Genomic DNA, 22,073 nt, shown 5'->3' with positions numbered 1-22,073 from the left:
AACTTTCTGAGCTGAGAGAGTCTTCGATTACTGTCTGCATTCACGAAGGTTTTATTTACCCATTACCTTATCATTTTTCTTAGACTATTTGTGCCACTGAAAATTTTAATGAACAAAAAATTTATCGAATCGTAAATAACAAAAATAGTTAATAAAAAAAGGATCGATAAATCTTCTAGCGTGATTGATTTAAATTTATTTATTTATTCCACAAGCTACAAGAAAAGCCATTTAGTGTCCCAGAATAATGACCAAAAGAAAAAAAAACTGTATTGGACAAAAACAAAATAACAATAAAGAAACCAAAATATAGTGATAAAAATTATAGGAATATCAAAATATAAAAAAATAAATATAAAATGTGTTGCAATATCCAAGAACTTAGTCACCAATGGTACGTGTAAGAAATTCCCTAGGCTCAAAAGTGCAATAACAGAGAAGATTTGCGCGCCCGCATATGCTGCGGGCATTGGCCAGCAGCCAAGCAATACTTTAAAAATAGTTTCTCCACCAAAATTATATGTTATCATAGATCTCAGGCATAGTTAGACAGTAATACCAGCACAAAATACAGAAAAATTTATTCTTTTCTCTTCACTTGCCCGCTGACAACACAAAACACTCAGATTAAACTTGACCCAGGGTCAGCCGTCTGAGGATTAAAATATTTCGATAATCTCTTCACAAATCTTTGTAGTATTCCTATCAGAAGCCAAGGAAGATTTTCAAGTTCCCGCTAACTTCATTCTGCTCCATCGCCACCGCACAAAGAGCCATCCGATTATCGACTCATTAGCGAGCACGGAAAAATGCGGCTTGGATCTCAATACCAAGGTGCACAGCATCGCCGAGCCGCTTTGTTTGCCGAACGAATTGTCGAGGAGGGCTCGTTAAGCCCATGGAAAAACACGAGCAGGTGACTCCCGTTAGCCCAAACTATTCCTCGTTCCGCGGATGGAACTGGTTCTTTAGTGTAGAACGCATTCCAGCGGTGTCGGAATCACTCTCGACCCACTGGTCGACCCATCCATCGACAGTGCACGAGATTCACGGGGATAGGTCGCGTCCATCCGCGGATTTAGCTCGACGATTTTTCTTTGGACGCGTCCGCGCTGCCAGAGGAAGAATAGAGCGCATGCGAGCGGAAACTCGTCCATCAGGCTCGTCGAAGGGATGCCAGGCATCCGGTGCCTCTTCCTCGCCCTCGCGTGCCTCGATTTCCTGACGATCCACGCTGGAGAGATCGCGATCGACGCGGCCAGAGTACTCTCGAGGCACAAGCGGTACTTGATTTTCCCGGAAGGCAGCAACTTGCAGGTAAAATGTAAAAAAATTTTTTAAGGGCTCCGTACGATTAGGCTCGAGACGTGACTCATGAGTGGGTGGCATTAAATGTTGGGGATATGAGAACCTCTGCCCTGTGTCGCTAAGCTAAACATTTTCTAGTTTTCTAAGAGGGTTACCGCGCGAAGTCCCTTCTTAGATATAATGGGGTGAATTCGTAGGTGGAAGAAGGAATAATGCATGTTCTATTGTGGTGTGTTGAAAAAGTCTTGCTTAGATCTAGAGCCTAGACCTATATTCTATATAATATAGAGCACTCATTATTTCTTCCCCCACTTCCCAACTTCTACTACATCCAAGGAGGGAATTTTTGTGGCAACTCTGGTCAGCCAGAAACACTTCCTCTGACAAATTTCACGAACTTTCTCTAATTTCTTGATTACCACGATGTCTTTCACCAATATAATCCCGCGTGATTCGTCTGCAATGTGTTTAATGAAATTCACGGATTTCGCGAGCGTCAGATCCGATTGTTGTTTTTAAATACAGCTGCGGATTGGTTTTGAAGTGCTGATTGAATTCGGGCAACCTCGGATAGCGATGATGCAAGGGAGGTATTGAAATTGTTCTGTCTTTATCAGCTGGTATTTTGCCTGACGATTGGAACGTACGCCGCGGAGAATGACGTGGTGATGGGCTTGACGGCCGCTTTGGCCTGGGAGCTGCCGAGCAAAGTCGACACCAAAATATCGGAATTGCTTCATCGCAGGAGCAGGAGCATCGTGTTCCCGAAAATAGAAGCTTTCCTGCAGTCGTAAGTGAATCGGTTTGCTGTCAATTCCCTTGAAATCACATCCTTTCCTCGGCTTGAAAGGCGATTCGGTTGTTTCGTGCGAATATGAAACGTAAACGGCAATGGATTGGCTATTGTCAGCTTGTCTTTTGACGTTAGCTTCTTATTTTCAATTCTCTTCAATCTTGCAATTAACACTTGGATATTTATATAAATGTATATTATGGTCACCGTCTCCTTTATCATTGACTCGTACTACTTGTTTTTAAGAATATACTTTCCTATAGAATTTTGTTGAAACGAATGGACCGATCGATTTCAAATTTAGTATACGTATAAAATAGCTATCCCTTTTTATTATAAATTAGGATTTGTGAGGCATGCTATTGTTTCAAACTGTTAAACTAAAAAATTAGGTAACAATATTCGTTTTCTTTCAAATACGACTATCTTCTAAATTTCTAATTATGTTAGTTAAATATTAAACTCTGTCTATTTAAGATAACTGAATATTAAAGTCTGTTGTCATGGATCACGAGAAATATCAAAATCAGTCTAACTGAAAATGCAGCATTTCTCCTGTGTCCTCACGTGCCTACATAAAAGTGCTCTCTTAAAGTCACACTTTGCCCTAGGATGCCATTTTCCATTCCCAGCGCCACTCCCAGTGGTTTCTTCCGCCGTCTTTCGCCTCCTCTCAACTGAAGTTAAATAGCAAATAAAGTCTGAAATGGCAAGAAGAGGGTAAGATAGTCGAGCCGAAGAATTTCAATTTTTTCTTTCCTTTCTATGGCTCCCCTTCACTTTTTGTTTCGACCGCCGTGAAAGCTCGCAACTAGTCGGCTCCGAAGCGTGGCGTTACATGCAAATGAAACTCTTTTTTCCCTCCCCTTTGGCGCATGCAAATTCCGCGGCAGGCGCAGAAATTTTCATGCGAAACGTGCGAGAATAACGAAATAGGAAGACGGGTTTGATTCCGCTGCATTATGTAACGCGTTCCCTTTCTTTCGAACCGCCTTACCCTGCAATTCGTATTTACATCACGATGTGAGGAATATGTTCTCTGAGAGCAAGGGACTTCGTGCAAACACAGGGATAATAGACTGAATTCTAGTGGGCGATGAAATTACTATCACATGAAGATATTACATTCAATTCCTGGAATACAGGGGTTCTGAAAGTCTTTGAAATCCTTTTAAGTGGAAAACAGGCGTTAAAGGTATTGAAACTTCATCCATATTAATAATTTTTATTCATACCTATATTTAGAGTTACTACTGAATACTGTATCGCTGATTTTGTTGGACCGTAGAATTTTACTTGAGAATCTCTCGCAAATAGACGCGTGATCTGTTTGTACATACTTCTGAATTCAACTGATGCTTATGGTAATACTCTCTCATCTGACTGAAAACAAATATAACAGTATTTTAGATAAACAGAGTTAATTTTGTCGGACCGTAGAATTTTACTTGAGAATCTCTCGCAAATGGACGCGTAATCTGCCTGTACACACTTCTGAATTAAACTAAAATTTATGGTAGCACTTTCTAATTCTACTGAAAACAAAACTAACAGTACTTACAACCATAAACAATCTTAAACTACATCAAACACTAACATAAGCTCACAAGAGCGTACAGATATTCTCAAGAGAAGGCTTCAACGAAGACTGCCTCCAGACGCTCGAATCGGGAAATTCCTTCTCACAAAACTGTCCACGCGAATGTCTCTCTCGTCCAAGATTTTTAACGCCCTGGTCCCACAGCATAGGAATTTAATTAACAGTACTCTGGCGCTGCAAGGCGACTTGATTAACATTCCTCCATCATTTTTATCGCTCCATCTCCGTGGACACCGATGTTTCCCTCTCACAACGACCCCTAACACCCTCCGTCTCTCTCTTACCCTCCTCCCTCATCTATGCTTGCCGAAAGTGGCAAGCGAGCAGCGCATTACACGCGTCATCAGAATAGCCAAAGTTAAGCGCCCCCGTGTTGGGGTAGTCCAGGAGTTGGCGGTAATTGCTTCGGTCACGGGGAGACTGACCACCATCAAAGTTCACGCGGGATGAAACTATTTCAAGCGAAACTTTATCGACAGCACTGGCCTCGACGGCAGGGCCTGCGTGATGAGGGCGATCTGCGAGGCGGCCCAGAGAGACCCCGAGCACTTGGGCCAAGGCACCTTCGTTCAGGAGCTGCTGCACGCCGTCTTCGCGTGAGTATGCCATCGGTTCCGATAGTTCTGAAACTTGCGTCTTACTTGCGCCGCCTTGTTGACTGATGGGGATTTCGGCTTGCCAAGCTTATTCATTAGTGGCATCGCCAGAGCTTGCGGATCGATGATGTTGCTGCAAGACAATGTATCTTGGGAACTAAGCCTTAATCGGGTGCGAGACTTGCTGGGATGAACATTCCCCACGTGTTCCCTGAGATCACAAGCTTCCATATTTAGCCGCTGAAGGGTCTGCGGGTCTTATCGGGTTGATCCTTTGGCGACTGGGCGTTGATAAACGGACAAACAGCTGGCAGAGGGTGATGCGTTCCGCGATGGACAGTAGAGCGCGAAGCAATTTGAGCAATTAGTCAATTAGGCCGGCTATCGAATTAAAACGTCTGCCTGTTCGGCGGGTAATCAATTGAAGGAGTTAATCAGCCAAATGGATTAAATTACCGATGGCGCGGCAGGTTAACCGCCGCTTGGATATCTGGTCGAGCTGCTCGGAATGGACAGCCCTCCGCTATAAGTTGCCCGAACATTGAGAGCCGAAGTTCTCTAGGTCAACAAGATCGAGGGTAGTCGAGGGCCAACACCACTTGACGAGCCTCGAACTCCTAAATTCCATTTTCCTATCGCAGGTTGCCCAAGGACGGAGGAAGATTCGAGCGTTTGGAGGATCAGGCTTACGAGGAAGCGTACCGAGCCAGGGAAAGTTGTGGGAGGCTATATCCGACCTGCCAGCATTCCATTTACGAGCTAGATTTCTGAGGCTGCCCGAAGGAGCCCTGCGCTGGGACGCAGTCGTATGTGCAACGTTGACCGCATTTCACACGGGACGCGGCGCTTGCCTGGAGCAACGCATCTGAAGTTCCCTTGGCCGCGAGCCCGAACTTTGGCGATTTTTCAACCTGAACCCTGCTCGGCTCCCGCATAATCTTGTGGACTAGAGGCACGCCTCGCTTGCCAAGTTGTGCGTACCTCGTTGCGCGGGTACGTTTTCTTCAGCGAAAATTCAGATTCGAGTAAATTGTCATTGCAATATTCTTTATCGCTGCGTACGGGTCGTTGAAAAAGTGTGGGAAAGAGTTTTGGAGGACAAACTAGCTTTTCTTGGATAATGAAGCCCCTTGGAAGTAGGCTAATATTCTGACACCTGTGCTGAGATGGTAACTGTCGATTCTGAAATGCTGCAACCCTGTGTACAGGAGTGTTGAAAGTTTTGCATGTTTATAGGGGTAGTTATATTTTAACGCTTCATGCTATAAAGCAGTATTTGTGTTAAAATAATAAACTGAATATATTTAGAATCTTGGTAATAAAAAATACTACTTGTGATATTTTATAAAATATTAATATTTTCTGTTACTAATTAATATTTTTTGTAATTATGTTGTTTTTATCTGTATATTATTACTCATGAAAATGATGCCAGCAAAACTTTTTAACAGATCAAGGCAAGTATTTTTAGAGAATTATGTCCTTTGGTGTAGACAACCCTTTCGACTCTCATGTAGATCCGGTTGCATTTAGCCGTAGTGTGATGCAACCCAATGTGCATGACTGTCGGAAGGTTTGCTTCCTCGCAGAGACAGCCACGTAAAATTTAAGTCACTGTAAACATAATTATGCATTTCTTAACCCATAGTTCATTTTCCAACACTACTCGTCTTGACTTCTTCTATTACCTTCAAACCTTTCACAAATTTTGTATTCAGATGTCTAAGAAATGCTAAAGTAATTATAGCACATAAATTTAATTTAAAATGGTTAGCAGAAGAAAACATGCGAATAATCAAAGCTTCTTCACCAAAGAAGTTCCCGTTCCACATCTTATACAGTTTCTTGTCAGTTACAAGTCACAGGAGGTCTCCCTGAATGGTTAACGAGAGAAAGCATCAGGATAAGTGGAGGAAGGCAGACCTTAAGTCCAAGGAAATGAATATAAGCGGAAACTGGTTCAAGTCACGACAGCCTCTACCTTTTTCGCGCAAATTCAACCGCGAACGAACTCAGACCACAGAATGGAAAGTCATTCTCCTGGTGGTCCAAGCAATCCGCCGTTTTCTTAGCCTTTAATTGAATCGAACGCGACGTGCCGCTTGATCCTTCTCTTTTTCGCTTTTGTAGCGCTGCTCTCCTTCACAAAATTCCGAGGGAGTATATTTCAGCGGACGACGACGACGCGTAATTCATTTTGCATTAACGAAACGGTCAACCGAGCGTCGACGGATTTATAGTTCATTTCGGCCGCGGCCCGAGGATTTCGAGCGAACAGGGGCGAAAAGGAGCACCGTCGTTATTTCACCGTCCAATATTTAACTGGCGAGCATTACGCTAAACGCGTTCGCAGCGTTTTATTAATACGCACGGTCCAGCGAATTGCCCAGTTGCTGTTTGAACGGAAAAATAAACATCCGCCTGGAGGGGAAAACAGGCTGCCCCTTTTAGTCCAGTTTGACGCCGGAAAGTGGACACGAGATTTTATTAAAACCGAGATAAAAGGACGACCGCGAGTGTCGTTACAAAATATGGAATGTCTAGCCAGTGGGGGTAAGGGGGCGGGGCCACGGAACGAGCACCGTGCCGAAAACATTCGCAACTTTCCGCTGATCTATGGGGGAAAGTAAAAAGCAGTCGCTCTTGTCGCGCAACTTTCTGCCTCCCTTTTTTCGCGCCCCCGCGGGCGGGGAATCGCGATTAAAAAAGAAATGACGCGTTCCCGCGCGGAAATTAAAGGTGGTCTATGGGGCCGCTGTTTCGACGATGTAACTGTGACGGGAGGGGGAGGGAGGAGTGGAAGATGAGACAGTGGAGGGCTAGAGGAAATTTATCGCTGCCGCTAAAAATCCGCAATTCTGTTTTTACAGCGACAAACATGTCCAATTATATTTTTGTCGTCGATCCACGAGTTTCGTCGTAAAGTTTCACGACCTCGTGTGAATGGGATCGATCCCATCGTTCTAATTACTTGGCGAGCGGCGAATGATGATTCGCGGGGACACTTTGCCCTCTGCTCCCTCTCTTTTTGTTAATCCCTCGCCAGGGACGATATCGCGATAATTCATTCGGCGCTGTGACACTGCGGCCCCTGGTCCACTTCGCTCGCCTGTTTCGCTATTTATGCAGCTAGTTCCGACGGAATTCGTCCTCGTTACTGATTCAGTGAGCCGCCTTTATGGAGGGCTGCCGATTAATTATTTAAGGGCGACGAAGCTTCCTAATTTTTGGTCCTCTTCGAAATATGAGACGGTAGAGCTTCCTCAAAGGCGGCGCGAGGAATCATATTCCAAGCGAGGGCGATTTATCTTCAGTGGAGACAGAGATGAGGGAAAGTTGGGGAGAGAATATGCGATTGCTGTGTTCACTTGCTGTACTTTCACGACGACCTGCGATGAGATTATATAATGTACTGTAGATGGGTTCTTTGAATTTGTGGAGAGAAATGAATTCCTTCAGTCTTATGCATTTTAACTTTCACAGCTCTGTCACAATCTCACAAATGCTTGTTACTAATGAGCCTATAAAGTGTAGTAGGTCCTTTGAGGTTAATTAATGTATCTAGGTATTAAAGATTTATGCTTTTTTCATCAGAGATCCAGCTGAAGAAAAGCGAATATAATTTAAGGAATTAAAATAGAGATTCTAGAGGTAATGATGAGCCTATAACGAATAGTAATTATAAATGTGAATTTCTGTAATTCTGATTTTTCGCGATAATCTACAAAAATAAAGCAATTTAAAAGAAAATAGAGGGCCTGGAAAGCTGATTTTACATATTGCATATGTCTCAGCGTCGTCGACTCGGCTCTCGTTTCAAGCTGCTTGTGTATCAGGCGAACGATTCGCGAAGAAGATTGCCGAGTCGGGCTCAATAAAATTAATGGCCCTTCGCGCCGTATTGTTTCATCCGAGCCTCCAAGCAAGCTTTTAAGTGGAGTTCCAGGTTCCTCGATTTTATGAAAGTTTCAACGAGCAGACAGTTTTTGCGAGATTAGATCTGCGAACGATACGGCTGATAAAGATTAATCTCTCGTTAAGTGGATCCTCGTCTCGGTCCAGTGCACCTTGGATAAACTCACCCACACGAGCTTCAAAATTCAAAACTTGCGTCGAGGCGAAATTCACCCGTTTCGAAGAACCCCACTCGTGAATTCTGCAGATACATTAGAATGACGAAACGATGCAACTCTCTAAGCACTTCTGCATACGAATAGTCCAAAGCAGCGCGGGATTCGCACTTGTTCACGTTTTAACGAGCAATTTGCGGTAAGTTAACGACTTGGTCTTAAACTCTTCGCTAAACGCTTCGAAACGCTCCAACCACCGTTACCTGCCGTTCCATCATCCATCAGTTCGAGTCACTTAGCGTCTTTGTCGAGGTAAACTCGCCCCACGAGGCAGTGCTCGTTGACCAAAAGCGATTCGGTGAAGCTTAACGTGGTGCTATCGCCGTGCTCGATGTACTTCGTTCAATTAATCAGACTCTTTTGTCTACTTGGCGCCGTAACTTCAACGAAATCGACGAACGAAACCTTTGGACGGTCGAGGAGGGCCTTTGATGCGAAATATTTGGTGTTCCCAGAGGGAAGTAACGTTCAGGTGAGTGAAAATGTTCGACACTAGATGTCATAATAATTAATAGTGCAAGTAGAAATGTAACAGGTTTATTACGGTGTTAAAAGTTTAGATTTTCGATATCCCTAGACGTAAAATTCCCCTAGATATTGCATATTCCTAGACTATAGACATCCCTAGGTTGCTGATCCTTGAGATTTTGGATCCTGTTGATTTTTTTGATCGGTCTAGACTGTGGCTAGCCCTAGATTTTTTTCTTCGAAAATTTCCCTAGGTTTTGGATATTCCTAGATTGATAACATCTCTAGATTTCTGACATCCCTGGATTTTAAATATCCCTAGATTGTGGATATCCCTAGATTTGTGATCTTCCCAGATTTTTCAAATCCCCCTAGATTTTTTATACCTCTACACTGTAGCTATTCCTAGATTTTTTCTTGGAATATTTCCCTAGATTTTGAAATATTTCTAGATGGATGACGTCCCTAGACTTTTGTTTCCCCTAGACTTTACATACCCCTAAGTAGGGGATTCCCTAGATTTGAGATATTCCTAGGTTTACGATATCCCTAGATCTCATAGCCCCCTAGACACTGAATATCTCTAGAACTTCGACCTGCTAAATTTTAAATATCCGAACACCGTTAAATACAGTTAATAATTATATGAAGTTCCCTGTCCGTGGCTCACAAAAATTGGAACAAGAATCTGAGTTACCTCGTAACCTCAAGAAAAACGTCCTCCTCACTTACAACCCTTCTGCAGCTAGTCTACTGCCTAACCGTGACCAACTACGCGAAACCCTCGGGGTATTCCACGTTTGGGGTCACCGCGGGGCAGGCGTGGGAGCTGCCCAGCGACAGCAAGCTCTTCCGCAAGTATCCAGCCGACGTGTACCATCGTCGCAGCAGGCGGGAGCTGTATCGCAAGGTGGAGTCGCTATTGGGAACGTGAGTAGCCGGGAAACAGGACGACGGGGCTGCAAAGAGACGAAGACTGCCTCTCCATCAGCGCGATGAGGCGTCCCCTCCAGCCCCCTCCAACGCCCTGCTCGTTTCTCACGCGATCTTAGCGACCATTTCATCGCGTCTTCGAGAGCATCGAATCGTCTGGCCTCTGAGCGATTCCTGGCTTAAGGGAGATGAAAAGGCTCACGTGATCGTGATTAAACCCTCTGAGAGCTCTTGTACCGCTGTCTGATCACTGCTGGAAGGTTCACTGGAGCCAAGCGGTTAAAAGAATTCCTTTCGAAGCATTTCAGAAAATTCAGACCCTAAAAGATGGCCTTGGTCACCTTTCTCTAAATTTGTGTTAACCTTGTGCTAGAGCTTGGCCACAGAGAATAATCATACTAAAGAAAGTATACATTAAGACGCAATGATGCAGAACGTTCGTGCGCCCGCAGCATATGCGGGCGTTGGCCCGCAGCCGAGCCAAATGAGTCAATTTCGCGCACGAGTTCAGTCAATAGGAGGTTCAACGCAGGGGCATCACGTGACAGAAAATGCTCGAGGCTTCGCTGGGTCTGGTTTTCCTCACTGCTTCGTTTCTTCATGCGGAACCCTTCGTCGACTAATTCCAGAGCAAACAGGTTTAGCCAGCCTCAGTATTGTCCTTCGCTGAGGTAAGTTCATGGAGGACTCTTCGAAAAGGGCTCGCGGTATTGTTCCTCGTCGAGGGGCTCTTGATTTTCGGTTGCTTGGAGAGGCCTTCCTGGATGCAAAATAACGCCCCAGCGCCGATAGCGTTCGCCTGGGCCACTTGTTCGATTCGGCCGCGGGTGACGTCGGGAAACAACTAGGAAAGACTGTGCTGGGAGGGTTGAGTGCTCCTCGCCCCTTCTGTGAGCAAACATTGACCCTCGCGAAGGAAAGGGCGGCGATCGTGGAACGAACTCGATGGGACGCTTTCTGTTTTTCGGTCTTGAGGTGGGGAAACAGAGGCTGTCGGCCAACTGGAGCTTTCGCGGACGTCCCTCTGCGACCTGAAAGAGCTTTCCCGCGCGATTGTGCTCGCTGAATCGCGTTAACGACGCGGGGGTCCCTTTTCGAGCCGCGCCTGTGCCTCTTCAATGCTCTTTGCCTCGATCGATGGACTGTATTATTTCTGCCTCAATCGATGCACGAGTACTCCAATATGGCCTTCTCGATAACACTCCAGTGTCGCGTTTCTTACGAGAGGATTCCTCGAAACAGGCACCAGGATGGCGCGAGAAATGTGCACCGTATCGCTCGAGAGTTTTGTCGTTAAGAGAGTCACGTCTCTTGCGGCAGGCAGCGGTTAGAGAGTTTGATAGCGCGAGGAGATAAAGGGCAGTTTGTGGCGAGTTTACAGTATAGTTTAACATTTCTGCTATTGCTAGGGTAAGTGACTTTATATCGGAGATTTTATGTACAATCTGTTGATATTTGTATCGCAAATTTGTAGATCTGTATTGATACTCTATATAGTATCCTGTCTCGTTTCTAAGAGTGAGCTTTTATTCTGGTTTTGAGTATTCGATATTGTCTTGTTGGGATTCGAGATAAGCTTATAACGCGTAACGATTGCATTTTCCTTTCATTCGAACAAGATAATGGACAGGTGGAAAACTTTTGAAAGGAATCTTTATGGAATCTTTACTCGCTATAGTTTCGTGACTCTATACCGACGATACTAGCGAGCTTACAGAGGGAGGAACTTCAGAATTCCGTATCGAAGCTAACTCATGAGTTAGATGATGCATGATCAACTCTCGATACTTATCTTAATAGAAACAGAAAACAAATATGACGAAAATACCGAGCTTATAGCGTGTACATATAATTCCCTTTAAACTGAAAATTCACAAATCGTTAAACAGGCACCAAAAAAAGAAAAATCAGTAGAGAAGTCCTAGAAGCCACTACAAATATAAATATCCCAAAAAAAGTAATCTCAGTATTTTAAGGTTATGTTCGAATAGTCCTCGACTTTTGCAGGTTCCTGTACGAGGAATTAAACTATACGAGTTTGCATCCTGGGCCCGTTCAAGTATTGACAAACGAGAGAGATTTCCCTCGACAGACGAGGAGGTTGCATTACTCGAATGCATCGCTCGAAAGGAAGCGTTATCGATCGATTAAAATACTCGTTCCGCGCGGGTCGGCGAGCGTGTGCGGCATCGTGTGTGGCATCGTGTGCTGCTCGCATAAATATCATCGATTACTCGATATCGGGGACCATTTGTCAAATTGCTGCATTGGAACTCGCGTGACGCCGATAAACGCCAGTCAAGATTAATTCTTACGTTCCTCTTCGTCCTCGCCACCCACGCACGCGCGACATCTGCGGTGAATTTTCCTCCAGGCGGAAAAAATTCCAGGCTCCTCTTGCGAACGCTCGCCACGATTGTTCTCGTCCCGGAATTGCGCTCGACGCGTCTTCCTGAAACTCTTCGAAACACAGTTCCATTCCTGGAACTCGTGGACCCAGATTCCGCGATTCGCCGAGCGAACTCGCTTCTCCGTGTTAATCGTCCTGCATTGTTCTGCGGCTTCTTAGCTGAGCGTTCCAGAGTCCAAGATCCGTGAGGCGAATGCCAACATCGGTTGTTCTAATTTTAACACTTTGACTGCTGCAGTTTAAATACTGTGCACTCTGGGCGGCAATCCTGCGGGACTATTTCTCCAACATACACTCCTGTCCAAAAGTATTAGCCACTTGCAGGATCATGTCATATGTAGTTGAAGAAAGTTCTGAAATTAGTAATGAACCGCACTTAAAAGCTCTAAAATTCGCGTGAAATGCGTCTGACTTAAAACTTATTCTACTCCTAATGTGCTCGAGTCGGATATAATAACGAAATTAGTAGAATATGTGCCAAGTTAGACATATTAAACCTCGTAGAATAAATCCAAAATTAGACGTAGAAAATTCAGTAGAATAAGACCTAAGTCAGACACACATAAATCAGTAGAGTAAGTCTAGAGACAGACACAGCGAAATCAGTAGAATAAGTCCAAAACCAGACACTTCGAAATCAGTAGAATAAGACCCAAGTCAGACACAGAAAACTCAGTAGAATAAGTCTCAAGTCAGACACAGAGAACTCAGTAGAATAAGACCCAAGTCAGACACAGAGAACTCAGTAGAATAAGTTTCAAATCAGACACAGAGATCTCAGTAGAATAAGTCTCAAGTCAGACACAGAGAACTCAGTAGAATAAGTCTCAAGTCAGATCTCGAAATTTTGTCTCATTGTCGCGTGGAGCTGAAATTGAAAGCCCTTAAAATTTCTGATCACTGACTATTTATATTGTAAAACGGAAGCTCATTAAAGATAGTGTCCTAATATTTTTGGACAAGAGTGTATATGTAGACTATATGTGTTAATAGTTTTTACGGAATTGCTATTAAATCTTTAAATCACAGGTTTTAATAGCACTGAGTGATACACGAGAGGTCGATGTTTCTTGGAGGTAGTTGTTTCACGGAACGAGGGAAACTTGTCTTCCTCGAGACACCGTGGATTTCTTCGTGGGGGCCATTTTAAGCGATGCTTTAACGCGCTTCTCGGTTCTTGCATCTCTGCTGCTATTCTGCTTCCATAGAGGGTCGCGGTAAATCACTCGCGCGATCTCTGAAGCAAGAAACGTCGGGAAGAAACACTTCCTTGAATGTGCTTCTTCAGCAACTTGTCCTTTGGAGGTTAGGAACACTTCGGTGGCTGAAAGGATGAGCTTTGAAATGTTTACTTTAATAAACTGTCTATTACCATTTAGCTCATGGAGGCCCCTATTTTCTTGTCTAATCAAAATAGAGAAAAAAAAGGGTAGAATAGAACTAACAGGTTATACTCGTTATAATCTCGTGAATTTTATTAACAGCGAATTTACAGAGTATAAAGACTCAAGTGATACGTCAAAGGTTCACAGTTGTTTCGTCAGAGATGTCATCAAGACAGATAGGAAAAATGATAGAAGTACCAGTGAGCTTATAACGAGTACTTACAATTCACTTACTGAACACAACTGCATTTTAGAACATTAAAAAAGGCTGTAAAGCCTCTAAAAATTAAATTTTATATTATCTGACTCATCTAAATCTCAAGACTGTTTCCTAAGATAGTGCAAGGGAGGATCAACTTCTTCCAAGTTTCTCAATGCATGCAACCCCCTAAATGGAATCCCAAGACTCGCCACAGATTTCAGGTCCACGACAGTACACAGCAACTGCATTATTTCAATCCTAATGGCAGAGCATCGTACCCTATAATTGCCAGTGTTTACGTGAGGGGTAACTGGTTGGAGGGGGTAGGTCGGGGTGACTGGAGGGGGTGGATAGGGTGCTTGTAAACGTTCGCCAGTTTACAACGAGCCACTTGCCTCTCGACGGTATTATCGCCAACTTAATGAATAGACCACCGACTCACAGACAGGCTGACGACGATAACGAGGATGATAATGATAAACGGTCTTCGCGGCACTCTCTAACCAACTATTCTCTCCCAAAGTCAGGGCAAAGATGGCAAGGCCTGCGTACTCAAGGCGATCTGCAAGGCGTCCACGAGGAATCGCGCGGAAGTTGGTGAGGGTGACTTCCTCGAGGAGATACTGTACGCTATATTCACGTGAGTACATGAAAACTGATGATTTCAATTCTTATTCTGGGACTTATGGGACAATTTAGGCCCAGAAAGTTATGAGGGACTAGTATGGTAAGAGAATTTCATGACCTGATTGAGTAGTCAAGATTTAAATACTTAAATGACATGGATGAGTACTGTGTACTGAAATATCTACAAGTTATGGTTATGGGATTTCTGAAACAATTGGGACTTAGAGGGCCTTAATATAATTTTCATTTCAGAATGACTCAATAGTCATATAACTTTTTATAATTTAGGTGAAGAACTTACTACACAATGTTGAAATACGAGTAGACAGTAAATGAAAATTTCAATTAGTATTTTGAGGCCCTTTGAGTGTTTGGGACTTACGAGAGCTCACAAGAACATAATCTCAGCTGTTGTTGGGACCTGGGAGGTCTAATTGGAGCCTAAATAAATCCTGTGCTCTATATTTATGTGAGTACACGATTAAAGAGTTTCGGACCCCAAGTATCAAAACAATTGGGGCCTAAGTCCCAAAATAATTGGGACCACTACACACTACTACTTCCAATTCCTACTACTGTACCCTACTACAGCAGAGAGAACATAGCTCAAATAGGAACTTCAAATTACCTGAAGCTCAACAAAGGAAAAATCTAACACCAAGAAAAGTATGCTTCCATTCTCGGAACGCTGATTAATCGTGCCTCCTTTCGCGAACGAGGCGTTGAAAGCTTAAACGATGACCAGAGGGTAGATTAATCAACGGAGATGGAATATTGAGGAGGACCGAAATGGGGAAACCTTGATTAATCGAATGTCGATTAACGAAGGGAAAAGTGATTTACTCTAGTGCCGTAGATCCAAATGGAAGCCCGCTTTAAACGATCGTCTCATTCTCTCCTCCTCCATCTTCCAGCCTCCCGAGCTACCTTAATATCCCCGCCGCTCAAAAAGAGCGCGCAAAAAGGCGGATACAGCTGTCGTGAAAGTGTCGTCGCCGCCAGCCCGCCGTCAGGGTTTCCCGATAACGCGCTGAATTTATTCATGGCGTTGACGCTTAACGTGGCCACGCGGATCCGCCAGGAAAAGTTCGCCGAGCCGTCGAATCCGCCCGCGGTGTTTCCTCCCGACAGTTCCTCGTTTTAATAATCGCCCGGAAGTTTCCCTCGCGCGGAGGACCGCTGTCTCGCGGAGCGTAAAGGAAGCAGGCCATTGTTCGCGCGGAGATGAAGTTGGGACGCGGTTGCCCTTCGGTAATTAATAAAACGCCGAGGCGGGACGCGATCGAAGTCGCTCTCAGCGGAGAGGGCCCCGTCCCAAGACGGGCGAAGAGGATCGGGGGAAATACAGATCGTTTCGAATTCAGTCGCATTTGCATTCCCTTCCGCCGTCGACTTCGCCTCGCCCCAACTTCCCGTGGAAAACTTCCCTGACGAGCCATCTTCCCCGATGATTAAGCCTCCTCCCTCGGCTTCACTTCGCGAGGGCTCCCAATCGTAATTACGCGACTTCGTTGCACGGTATTTACTTAACAAGATACTTCGCCTCTCTTTCTTCGCCAACTCAGTTTACGGCTGTTTGTGTTTCAGATTACCCGAAAGCTTCGACGACACCGAGCCCGAGACAGAGTACGAGAGAGCTTATTTCCGCCGCGAGGACTGCGTGCGAGCGAGGGACAGGTGTCCAGACGTTTTTTGAACGAGGGATTCTTCTTCGTCGTCAGGGTTGCCAGGAAAATTCCCTCTGTGGGTATGGTGGGGGACGTCAGGAGGTGGGGGAAGAAATGGCGGGTGTCCTGTTCGGTGATGGACTAGAAGTAAAACAGAAGTAGTGGATCACTCCCAAAGTTCTAACATTCTAGAAAACAAAAAAGAAAGGTGTTATACTTGTCTTTTTGAAATTGTCTATAAAAATGTCCCCACTATACTTAAGGAGGGAATTTGTGTGGCAACCCTGCTCGTGATTCACCGCGGTGGGGGCCAATCGCAAGCCAAGATCCCGTGAAGACACTCGAGTTCGCGTGGCTGCATTGAGGATACCGCACTGTGTCTGACTAGCGACCGTGACTTATCTACTTCCGCTTTATTTGGTGACGGCGTCTCCAGGTGTTAGAAGCCTCGAAAATTAACCTACATTTAACAATTCTCTTTTGTATATCTATTGAGACACGCTAGAGAACATTGTACCACACAGTTCGTCTTACCGTAGAATTTCACTTGAAAATCTCTCACTTATAAGACACAACTATACTCTCAAATCATTATACCTTCTTAGTCATAACTAGTAAAGACTTTAATCACTCAAATTGCAGTCTGTACGTGCTATAACCTTATATTTAAATCATATTGATCCTACTATTTAAATCATATTGAACCTTCAAACATGAAGTCTTGTTTCATATTTGTCTCAGCGAATTGTGCCGTGCGAGTTTAGAGTTTACGGTGACCTGAATTTTTACTGGTACTGTGGAGAAGGGAAGATAGTCATGTAGTACAGTTGAAAGATTAATAGTGTTTGATGGGAAACACTCTTCAAGGGAAAAGTGCTCGATGAATTCTTCAGTAGGCGCGGTTAACTCTTTTGGAGCCTGTTTTGTTTAATAATCGCAGGCATGTGTTGCTTACCGTGATGGCTGAGTTTTAGACGAAATAGTAAAGATAAAATTCAGATAAAGATTAGATAAACACAGAGCAAAGATGAAGATGAGATAATTATGAAGATATATTTATCTCATGCCTATCTTATATCTATGTTATATAGTATTTATAAACAAGATAAAGATAATATTAAAGACAGTATAAGATAAAAATTAGATAATGATAAAAAGCAAGTCTTTGAAACTAGTTTCTTAAATAATTTCATAATTAACCAGTTTTACCTATTCTCGACATATTGAATTACCAGACATTCTATCGTTAGCGTGAGTCGGGCGAACACCATCCCTACATTCATTAGTCTTACAATAACATCCCAACTAGTTAGAATAACTTACTCTGCGTCCTCCATCACTATCCTTTCGGGGATTGCAGCCTGGCCCGCGTATTTTGGTTCCACACACGCGTATTTCGGTTTCTCCTGTCCACGCGTGCATATCCCATAGCGCAATTCTCCCCTTTGTGAACACGAACGTCGCGTTTGCAACGCACATCATTAACGTGAGTTGCTGATGCCCAGATTGCGATCCCAAGCGGCCACCTCATCTGAGGTCCTCTGGGTCGACGTATGCCCTCGTTGACCTCAGGTACAGCTGCCAGTTCTGTCGATAAAAGCGAAGGCATACCAGTACGCGGTATACGCTCGCAGCTAATTATGAGATTACGAATAACGAGATTACTCGATGAACTGCACTTCTCTTCGACCCTCGTTACTGGCACGAGAAGAGTAGAAAAGAGTCGTGTCGAAGAAGACCCTACACGCTATAGGCTCATAGTGATTTCTCAAATTTTTAGAATTTCTTGGCCAATGTTATTTTTCTTTCGACTCTAGTTTCAATATATTGGCACTACATGTAGACTTAGAAATGTATGCTTCACGCTCTGTCATATCGCTGTTAACGAATAGTGATACAATATCGAATACTGTAACTTCCCAAAATAGAAAGAAAACACAAGTGAGTAACCCAAGAAAGCTGATTCTTTTACACTTTCTATATTTCACTCGTCATTTTCCTGTACCCACGTCAACGAGCTTACATCGCGTAGCAGCTGCACTATAACCCCCAGAATGCTAATCGAATTTACGACGAGGGCACGCATTACCACGCTAGTCGTTCGTTCGGTTGCAATTATCGGCGCCTCGCGAGATCCGTCGCTGGCCCATCAGGCATTCATTTATTCGTAATTTCGCGAGTCCCCTGTCCTCGTTTAAAATGCAACGACCCGTTTAATTAAGAGCCATCGTCCAGAGGCGGGTCGGGGCGAAATCAGTTCGCCTCGGACACGGGATAAATCGCCCTCGACTCGTTGACCGACTGCCCAAAGATCTCTTCCCTGGCGAAGAAAAAGAAATGGCAAATGAGAAGTGGCGGAAAAGGGAGGGGGGGAGGCAGGGGGATTGGTCCAAAGTGAAATTACCCTTCAGACGGGAGCCATGGGAAGCGGTTAGGATTCCTGGGGATTGGATAACGCGAAGACCTCGTCGTCGAATATATTTCGAGGGATCTGCGAAATTTAGGGACACCCTGATCCCGCGTAGTCGCGGTCTGAAGGAGGAGGGGGCGATTCTTCTTCCAGAAATTCTTCAGAAACGGAAGGAATGCGAATTTGAGGCTCCTCGGGAACGAACGACAGCGAGGAACTCGGAATCCTTTATGAGGCGAGCTCGAGGTTGCGGGATGCTCTCGTCTCTCTATGAATCCACTGATTATTTTACCAGATAAGATAACTGTGTTTCCCGAGAACTGTAGAGACACTTGGGAGAGATTACTAAATGTACTGGAATCTGCTGGGCTCCATGAAGCGGTGCTAATTTAATTTTTCTCTGCAGGGTGTTGAAAGGAACTAGGTTGATTTTGGCAAAACAAAAATGTTTTCCATAAAATCCAGCTTACAGTCCACATCATTTATTTTCTTGATTATATCATAAACAGCTGAAAATTCAGCCACTCCATGAAACATTAAGGTTATAACTTAATTAGATACTCGTATAATGTACTCTGCTATTACATTAAGGAACTAAACTGCGTTTCAAGAAATACCTTGCACAGTACAGCACAGTGTAACACAGTGTATCACAGCTGGAAAGCACCCATTGGCACTACACGTACCCAATGCCCTAGAGTCTCATACATGCATAATTTTTTTAGAGATCGTGGTGGTAAGAGCTCCAGAAGCCAGTGGACGCCTCGAATCGACGCTCTTTGAAAGCCAAGCGAAGTGGGTAAATAATTCTCATTAAAGTGAAGTAGCCGAATCCCGTGACCAGGGATCGATAACTCGATGTCCAAACACACGTGGCCGAGGGACGCTCGTTCGCCGCAGCGAGCGAGCGAGACAGTCCGCGCGCGAGGCGTGAGCGAGCACGGGTCAGCGTGAACGCGAAAGATGTCCTGGCTTCCCTGAGAAACTCTCCCGCCGAGGCTCCTCCCAGGAGAGGACCGAGGTGTCCTCCGTTCCCGCGAAACGGCTGATTTCAGTCGGCAATTCCCGAGGAATGAGAGCCCCGTGGCTCGTCCTGATTCTCGCCGAGATTCTCCGCCCGCTGGCCCTTGGGGAGCCCGTGTGTCACGGTAATGGCACCGACTTAACCGTCCCCGGTCAAAGGTCGCTCCAGATCCTGTCCAGGCGCAGGAGGTTGACGTTTCCGAAGGGCAGCGCTTTCGTGGTAAGTGCCTGGCGATTTGCGACACCTCGCGAGTGCTGTTCGAGGGGGCAGGGTGTGCTCAACGTCGATGGGAATATAGTGACCGTGGGGAGTGGTGACCTTTCGCGGGGTGACACTAGGAGGAGGTCGTGGATCGCGCTGGGCGCTGCTGATTGCTGACCAAGTGTGTTTGTGTTTCTGTTTGGGGAATGGACTGGCGAATTATCTGGATTTCGTGGTTGAATGTGTGCATTTGCGGTAGAAGGATTAGGACAGTTACTATGTTCAATGAACTTCCGTTTCGTGATATAAATTTGTGGGGATTAGAAACTTTAGGAGGTTAAAGTTAGGGGAGATTTCGCTGTGTCTGACTTTGGAATTATTCTACTGATTTATCTGTGTCTCATTTGGGTCTTATTGTACTGATTTCGATGTGTCTGGCTTTGGACTTATTCTACTGATTTCGCTGTGACTGTCTCTGGACTTATTCTACTGATTTATCTGCGTCTGACTTGGGTCTTATTCTACTGATTTATCTGTGTCTGACTTGGATCTTATTCTACTGATTTATCTGTGTCTGACTCTGGACTTATTCTACTGATTTCGATGTGTCTGACTCTGGACTTATTCTACTGATTTCGATGTGTCTGACTCTGGACATATTCTACTGATTTCGCTGTGTCTGGCTTGGAACTTATTCTACTGATGACATTTTGCTTATTTTGCTTACTTTGTTGTGTCTGACTTGGTACATGTCTGATTTGAGACTTACTCTACTGACTTTGCTGTGTCTGATCAGGTTAGTGCATGTCTGCAGTAGAGTAAGTTTTAAGCCAGACACGTTTCACGCGTTTTAAGTGCAATTCCTCGCCGACTTTAGAACCTTTTATAACTATATACATCTCACGTGAGCTAGCAAGTGTTCCAATATTTTTTTTTAAGGTGTACTTTTAATAATTTGTATTATATTAACTGTTAGAAAAATGCTTCAGTTTTTCTGAAATGTTCCTACCCTTCCACGTCAATTCATAAACTAAAATTATGTAGTAATAATTTCGACGCAGTAATTATGTAATATTTATTTGAATGTTTATCTGTCCAGATGACAGTTTCCTCGTTGCAATCGATCCAGCTCCCCTTGCCCACCAACTGGTACCTGGATTTTGAGTTCGACGTGATCTGGCCCATTCCTACCGAGGACAACATCCGGAAGAAGTATTTTGTAAGAAAACCGTGGATGGTTAAACGACGCCATCGTCGCGAGCTGTACGCCAATTTCGAGGCGGCGTTGAATAGGTGAGCCTGTGTGCGCAATTAATTACGAGTTGCCGAAACTTCAAGTTAATTAACGCTGCATTCACCCGCGGTGCTCGTCTGCGCGCACGCTACCGCTAATCGTGGAATATTTCGTTCCCTTATGAACTATGAAAATTCTGCTCTTCAGCCGAGACTTGCCGGGACGACAGTGCGTTCTGAGAACAATCTGCGAGGCGAGGACGTTGCTGAATCCTCCAGGCGTGTCGTTCATCGAGGATGTCATTCGAGTAATACTGAGGTACAGTGAATTCAGTGAAATACTGTAACCGAGAGTTTCAACTGCCTTGACAGGTTCTATATTTAGAACTTTTTGCTTCAGCAATGTGGAGGACGTGGACGATGTCGATTCCTATGACAATGCGTACAGAACGAAGGCTCCCTGTGATCTTGCTTACTCTTGCCCTTTCTCGATCTTGAAGTTATTACTGTTTCATTTGTATTCGGATAATGGAAGCTGAGAATAAATATTTTTTACTGATTAGGTGAGTGTAGTTTGTTTTGTATTTGGAACCCAAAATGGCTGAAGTAGATTAATATTGTATGTTCAATAGAGTAGCACCATGATCAATGAGGTATTAGGTTCAAATTCTGGAGAATTAAAGTTAAGGTCTGATGACTGTAAGAGAATTTCCATTTTTTTTAGAGTAGATTTTTAGTGAAACAGGAAATAGGTGGCACTTCTCAAAATAGTGGAAGAGAAAACTGTGCAGTTTATGAAGTATAAACCTTTTTGCGAATTTTGCGAGAAATTCTCAAGTGAAATCCTACGGCGTAAAGAAAATTGTTCAATATGAGTTAATTTTCGAGATATCTAATCCCCTTTTTTGCTATTCGATGAGATGTTGAAGATTTGAAACTTTCTGACCCTCTTAACTATCCTTTCATGAGAGATTCTCAAGTGAAATCCTACGGTGCACAGAAAATCGTCAAATATGACTTAATCTTCGTGAGACATAAGCCCCTTTTTTCTATTTAATAAGATCTTGCAGATTTGAAAATAGCTGG

At 44.2% G+C, this 22,073-nt stretch overlaps 2 protein-coding genes across 2 annotated transcripts; both read left to right on the top strand.

Moving 5' to 3' along the window:
* The first annotated feature begins 1,173 nt into the window (after nucleotides 1-1,173).
* Nucleotides 1,174-5,068, top strand: LOC143181831 (uncharacterized). The gene is made up of 4 exons (XM_076382490.1): nucleotides 1,174-1,317; nucleotides 1,926-2,098; nucleotides 4,181-4,297; nucleotides 4,939-5,068. Exons 1-4 carry the CDS (start codon nucleotides 1,174-1,176, stop codon nucleotides 5,066-5,068), a joined length of 564 nt encoding a protein of 187 aa, XP_076238605.1.
* A 14,422-nt stretch (nucleotides 5,069-19,490) lies between these two features.
* LOC143181399 (uncharacterized) lies at nucleotides 19,491-21,526 on the top strand. Its single transcript, XM_076381781.1, has 4 exons — nucleotides 19,491-19,772; nucleotides 20,854-21,047; nucleotides 21,196-21,306; nucleotides 21,388-21,526. The coding sequence occupies exons 1-4, from the start codon at nucleotides 19,602-19,604 to the stop codon at nucleotides 21,524-21,526; spliced, it is 615 nt and encodes a 204-aa protein (XP_076237896.1). The 5' UTR covers nucleotides 19,491-19,601.
* Nucleotides 21,527-22,073: the final 547 nt, after the last annotated feature.

This window comes from Calliopsis andreniformis, chromosome 7, assembly GCF_051401765.1.
Source record: "Calliopsis andreniformis isolate RMS-2024a chromosome 7, iyCalAndr_principal, whole genome shotgun sequence".
In the NCBI taxonomy this organism is placed as follows: Eukaryota; Metazoa; Arthropoda; class Insecta; order Hymenoptera; family Andrenidae; genus Calliopsis; species Calliopsis andreniformis.
This window is presented reverse-complemented; position numbering and strand designations above follow the sequence as displayed.